This window comes from Triticum dicoccoides, chromosome 7A, assembly GCF_002162155.2.
Source record: "Triticum dicoccoides isolate Atlit2015 ecotype Zavitan chromosome 7A, WEW_v2.0, whole genome shotgun sequence".
Taxonomy (NCBI): Eukaryota; Viridiplantae; Streptophyta; class Magnoliopsida; order Poales; family Poaceae; genus Triticum; species Triticum dicoccoides.
The window spans coordinates 185,077,562-185,083,950 of NC_041392.1; the positions used below are offsets into that span (position 1 = coordinate 185,077,562).

Genomic DNA, 6,389 nt, shown 5'->3' on the forward strand with positions numbered 1-6,389 from the left:
CCGATAAATGCCCGAACTCACCCGGAACCATTTCGATGTCCAAACATAGCATTCCATTATATCAATCTTTATGTCTCGTCCATTTCAAGACTCCTCGTCATGTCCGTGATCACATCCGGGACTCCTAACAACCTTCGGTACATCAAAAAACATAAACTCATAATATCGATCATCATCGAACATTAAGCGTGCGGACCCTACGGGTTCGAGAACTATGTAGACATGACCGAGACTCATCTCCAGTCAATAACCAATAGCGAAACCTAGATGCTCATATTGGTTCCTACATATTCTATGAAGATCTTTATCAGTCAAACCGCATAACAACATACATTGTTCCCTTTGTCATCGGTATGTTACTTGCCCGAGATTCGATCGTCGGTATCTCAATACCTAGTTCAATCTCGTTACCGGCAAGTCTCTTTACTCGTTCCGTAATGCATCATCCCGTAACTAGCTCATTAGTCACATTGCTTGCAAGGCTTATAGTGATGTGCATTACCGAGAGGGCCCAGAGATACCTCTCTGACAATTGGAGTGACAAATCCTAATCTCGATCTATGCCAACTCAACAAACACCACCGGCGACATGTGTAGAGCATCTTTATAATCACCCAATAACGTTGTGACGTTTGATAGCACACTAAGTGTTCCTCCGATATTCGCAAGTTGCATAATCTCATAGTCATAGGAACATGTATAAGTTATGAAGAAAGCAATAGCAACAAACTAAACGATCATCGTGCTAAGCTAACGGATGGGTCAAGTCAATCACATCATTCTCTAATGATGTGATCCCGTTCATCAAATGACGACTCTTGTCCATGGCTAGGAAACTTAACCATCTTTGATCAATGAGCTAGTCAAGTAGAGGCATACTAGTGACACTCTGTTTGTCTATGTATTCACACATGCACTAAGTTTCCGGTTAATACAATTCTCATGAATAATAAACATTTATCATGATATAAGAAAATATAAATAACAGCTTTATTATTGCCTCTAGGGCATATTTCCTTCAGATAGAACATCACTTAGACTTTATTGCACTTTTGGAAACAGAACGAGATAATTTCACATCACAGTTTCTTCAAACTCTCTCCAGTGGTATCGATTTTGACTGGCACATCTTACCTCCTAGAGAAAGATCCGGTGGGATTTTACTAGGAGGGCGGTGTGAGACGCTAGAGGTGCTTAATGTGGTTCGGGGAGACTTTTCGATTAAATTTAGGGTGAGATCAAAACTGGATGGGTCCCGGTGGTCTCTTGTAGCTGTATATGGGGTAGCACAACCTGAATTTAAACCAGACTTTTTGGCCGATTCAGTGCGGATTTGTGGAGATGAGAATCTGCCAATACTAGTCGAGGGGGGGGGGGGTTAATATAATCAGGAGGAGAGATGAAAAGAACAATGACAATTTTGATGGACGTTGGTCTATGATGTTTAACATGATTATCGAGAGTCTTAATTTGAGAGAAACAGAACTCACACAGTAGACAATTTACATGGGCCAACTCGTTACCCATTCCGACTTATGAAAAGTTGGATAGGGTACTTGCTAGTGTGGAGTGGGAACAAAAGTATATGTTGGTGTCAGTCCATGCGATGGAGAGAGCAATCTCGGATCATACACCACTTCTATTAGACTCGGGTGAGGCTACCCATGTGGCAAATAAAAATACCTTCTCCTTCGAACAAAGCTGGTTCAAGAGAGAAGGATTTTTGGAGATCATTGCACGCGAATGGGCTAAGCCGGTTAGTGGAAGGACGCATGTTGAGAGATGGCAAAATAAAATTAGACATCTCCGACAGTTTTTGAGAGGTTGGGCCAGAAATGAGAGTGGGATTTACAAACAAGAAAAAGAGTGTCTTACTCAATTAATTGAGGCACTAGACTTAAAGGCTGAAGACACTCTTCTTTCTGTTAATGAGCAAAGAACCAAGTCCGAGGCTGAGCAAGGTGTACGAGCTCTCTTGAGAGAGGAGGAGCTCAAGTGGGCATTGCGTGCTAAAATGCTTAAGGTTGTCCAAGGGGACGACAACACACAATTCTTCCATATGGGTGCAAATGGTAAACATAGGAAGAAGAAAATCATACAACTTGAACAGGATGAGGGGACAATAGTGGGACATGAAAATCTGAAAGCATATATCTCTAATTATTATAAGCAACTTTTTGGACCCCCGAATACAAGTACGGTAACACTCGATGAATCTGTGATTGATGATATACCTCAATTACAGGCAGCGGAGAATGATATTCTCTCTGCACCGTTTACTGAAAAAGAGGTTCTTCAGGCAATATCACAAATGAAGCAGAATAAAGCACCGGGACCAGATGGGTTTCCAGCTGAATTCTATAAGAAATGTTGGCATATTATTAAAGATGATCTTATGCCTATGTTTCATGATTTTTTCAACGGTCATTTAGAGTTGTTTCACCTTAACTTCGATACGATAACGCTACTACCTAAGAAAGATGAGGCAATTCGAATCGAACAATTCCGGCCCATATGTTTGCTGAATGTGAGTTTCAAAATTTTCACAAAGGTTGGAACCAATAGATTGACACAAATTGCTCATTCAATGATCCAACCAAGCCAGACAGCGTTCATGCCGGGGCGACACATACTGGAAGGGGTGGTCGTCCTGCATGAAACGCTTCATGAGATCCACTCGAAGAAATTGGATGGGGTTATCTTCAAAGTGGATTTTGATAAGGCGTATGATAAAGTAAAGTGGCCTTTTCTTCAGCAGGCAATGCGCATGAAAGGTTTTAGTGAAGCCTATAGGAACCAAGTGGATACCCAAGTTCAGAAGGGTAGTGTCGGAATCAAGGTGAACAATGATATCGGTCACTATTTTCAGACACATACGGGGTTGCGACAAGGGGATTCCATGTCTCCTCTTCTGTTCAATATTGTGGCAGATATGTTGGCCGTCATTATTGGCAGGGCCAAGCAGCATGGCCATGTAGAGGGGCTAGTTCCTCATCTAGTCGATGGAGGGGTATCCATTCTACAGTATGCTGATGACACTATCCTATTCATGGAACATGACATGGCTAAGGCACGCAATATGAAACTTATCTTATGTCTCTTCGAACAATTGTCTGGCTTAAAAATTAATTTTCATAAGAGCGAGTTGTTCTGCTTTGGGAAAGCCAAAAACGAGGAACACACTTATAGACAATTGTTCGGATGTGAATTAGGTGCTTTACCATTCAGTTACTTGGGTATACCGATCCATCACCGTAAGCTGTCTAATAAAGAATGGAATTGTATTGAAGAATGCATTGAAAAAAAACTTAGCTGCTGGAAGGGCAAGCTTATGTCATATGGAGGTCGGCTAGTCCTGATTAACTCAGTGTCAACTAGTATGCCGATGTTTCTACTTTCGTTCTTCGAAATACCGAAAGGGGTTCGGAAGCGACTTGATTTCTTTAGATCTCGTTTCTTCTGGCAGTCTGATAAGGCCAAGAGGAAATACCGTCTCGCGCGATGGGATATCCTTTGCCGACCTAAAGACCAAGGGGGTCTCGGTATTGAGAACTTAGAAATTAAGAATAAATGTCTTATGAGCAAATGTTTATACAGTCTAGAGACAGAGCCGGAGGGTATGTGGTCACAAATCCTGCGCAATAAGTATTTACACTCGAAAACACTAACCCAGGTTACCATGAGACCGACTGACTCGCCATTCTGGAAGGGACTTATGAGAACGAAGGAATTGTTCTTTCGTAGGGTCAAATTCTTGATTGGCAATGGGATGTCAACAAGATTTTGGGAGGATACGTGGTTGGGAGAGACGCCCCTGGCCATCCAATATCCTACCCTTTATAATATTATGCAACGTAAGGAGGATTACGTAGGCACAGTCCTTCAAACTATTCCCTTGAACATCCAGTTCAGACGTGTGTTAGTTGGTGGGAGATGGACTGCCTGGATGCATTTGGTTCGGAGACTGATAGAAGTTCAAATCCGACCAGCCGGATTCGACACAATGGAAGTTAACTAAGAATGGGATTTTTACGGTGAAATCATTCTATATGGATTTGATTAATTCTGGCCCCCTCTTAAGGTTGTTGCACATCTGGAAGGTTAATGTTCCTTTGCGGATTAAAATCTTTATGTGGTTTGTCCACAAGCAAGTGATACTCACAAAGAACAACTTAATTAAAAGGTGATGGCTAGGAAGTTCGTGGTGATGTTTTTGTGATCATGATGAAACAATACAACACTTATTTCTTCAATGCCCACTTGTCAAGCTACTTTGGAGAACAATTCATATAGCTTTCAACATTAACCCTCCAGTCGATATTGCGTCATTGTTCGGACATGGTTAGCTGGGGTTGAACAGATTACTGCGGCTCGTATCCGGATTGGAATATGTGCGCTATTATGGGCTATATAGAACTGTAGGAATGATATGATTTTTAACAGACAACATACTTTAACTTTCTTGCAGGTCATCTTCAGAAGTACAGCTTGAATCCGTACGTGGTCCTTACTCACTCCTATGGACTCCAGAAAGCTTTTGATTACTGGGTGCAACCAATGGGAGATGGTAGCTCGGGTTATCTTCAACCGATTCGGATGGCGCTCGCATAACAGGATAGAAGTCTAGAGAGGTTATCCTTCTTATTACCGTATCGGTTGCCTTTGTCAGCATGTAATTATCCTTTTTTACTTTGCTCTACTCCGCTTGCGGGCTGTAAGACTTTTATAACGATACTTTATGAATTTTTAATAAGATGGCTGCATACATCATCATGATGCAGAGACCGAGGGCATGCCTCCATTTTCAAAAAAAAAAATGAACAGAGGCTGTTTGAATTCCTCGAAACTGTCATGACTCTGCGTACATTAGATATTTTACCAAAATCTCAAATAAACTCAAGACGCTGGTCCCTAATTGAAATGAAAATTTGAACGCGTTTCTTTCTTTCTTTCCACTAAGCGATTCATCACAAGCTGTAAAAACAGGTGATTCTTCCTATTTTTACAGAAAATTATAGGAAACTATTTATGAAAAAAATCCTATAATAACAAACTCAAAACCAGTCTCAACCGTAGACTGAGAAGGCAAATTTCTCCGTTTTCTGATGCAGCCTAGCAATTTTGCTCTGTTCTGCTTGCCCGCGCCCCACCGAGTCCTGACCTGACAACCTCTGCTGTCGTTATCTGTCTCAACACACAAGGACGAGAGTGGGCTCAAGAAGCTTTCTCCACAGCATCGCTCTGGCCATTTCCTCCGTTAACTAATCTGTTCCGCTTCTGTCGCTTCGACGCCACGGGAGGGAATCCCCGCCGCCAATCCGGTAGCTGAGGAATCCTGGGTCCTCCCCAGCGAAATTCGTGGCGGACCTGATCTCAGCTCGAAGATCTGTAGTAGCGCTCTCTGTATCTCCCGCCGCCGCGCGTTGAAATTCATGGTTGTTCTTCAAGCTCCGGCTCTCGAGGCATTCTGATTCGGAAATCGCTTCTTCCTGGAGTCATAGGAATCAGCTATTCCGCAAAGATTGTGCTTTTCACTTCTGTTGGATTCTTCCGTTAGAGCGGCGGCCTCTCCGGAGATGACGACCGGGGCCGTCACGGAGAGCTTCCCGGAGAGCAGCGAGCCGCTGCTCCCGACGAAGCGGCGATGGGAGGGAGAGGACGGCGGCGGCGACGAGGCCGCCTTCCACGAGTTCAACGGCGCCTCCTTCGCCGGCGCGGTGTTCAACCTGTCCACCACCATCGTCGGCGCCGGCATCATGGCGCTGCCGGCGACCATGAAGGTGCTCGGCCTCGTCCCTGGGCTGGTCATGATCGTGCTCGCCGCCTTCCTCACCGACGCCTCCGTCGAGCTGCTCATGCGGTTCAGCCGCGTCGTCGGCGCGCCGTCCTACGGCGCCGTCATGGGGGACGCCTTCGGGTGGTGGGGAAGGAGGCTGCTCCAGGTCTGCGTCGTGGTCAACAACGTCGGGGTCATGATCGTGTACATGATTATTATAGGTAAAATCATCTCAGCCATGCTGTCTCGGTGTTATTTATTCAGTCTGGTGTTCGTTTGCTTGTGTACAGGCTGAATCTTCTAGCGGTTTTGGAATCTTATTTGGACTTAGTACTCCATTGGGTAGCTAATACACCACTATCAGGCTGAAACCATCAGTATAGCTTTTAGCAGTACCATTTTGGGCAGTAACTATTACACCACTATTGGTTGCTCCGTTGCTGCATGCAGAGTAGCTTATGAGTTCTGATGTGGTAACTTTCTTTTTGAGGGAAACAGCAGGACTCTGCTGCGTATTTCTATTGATTTTCAAAAAATAGGGCACAAACGAAATGGTTCAGGCGAAACAAAAAAAGAACTATACATAGAGTAAATACAATAACAAAAAAGAAGG

General features: G+C 43.9%; 1 protein-coding gene across 1 annotated transcript in view; it reads left to right on the forward strand.

Moving 5' to 3' along the window:
* Nucleotides 1-5,206: 5,206 nt before the first annotated feature.
* The window catches only part of LOC119329043 (amino acid transporter AVT6A-like), a 4,381-nt gene continuing 3,198 nt past the window's right edge, over nucleotides 5,207-6,389 (forward strand). Inside the window, exon 1 of the mRNA XM_037602030.1 lies at nucleotides 5,207-5,997. Within this exon, the coding sequence (XP_037457927.1) occupies nucleotides 5,577-5,997 (421 nt within the window). The 5' untranslated portion in view covers nucleotides 5,207-5,576. The remainder of the gene's footprint in view (nucleotides 5,998-6,389) is intronic.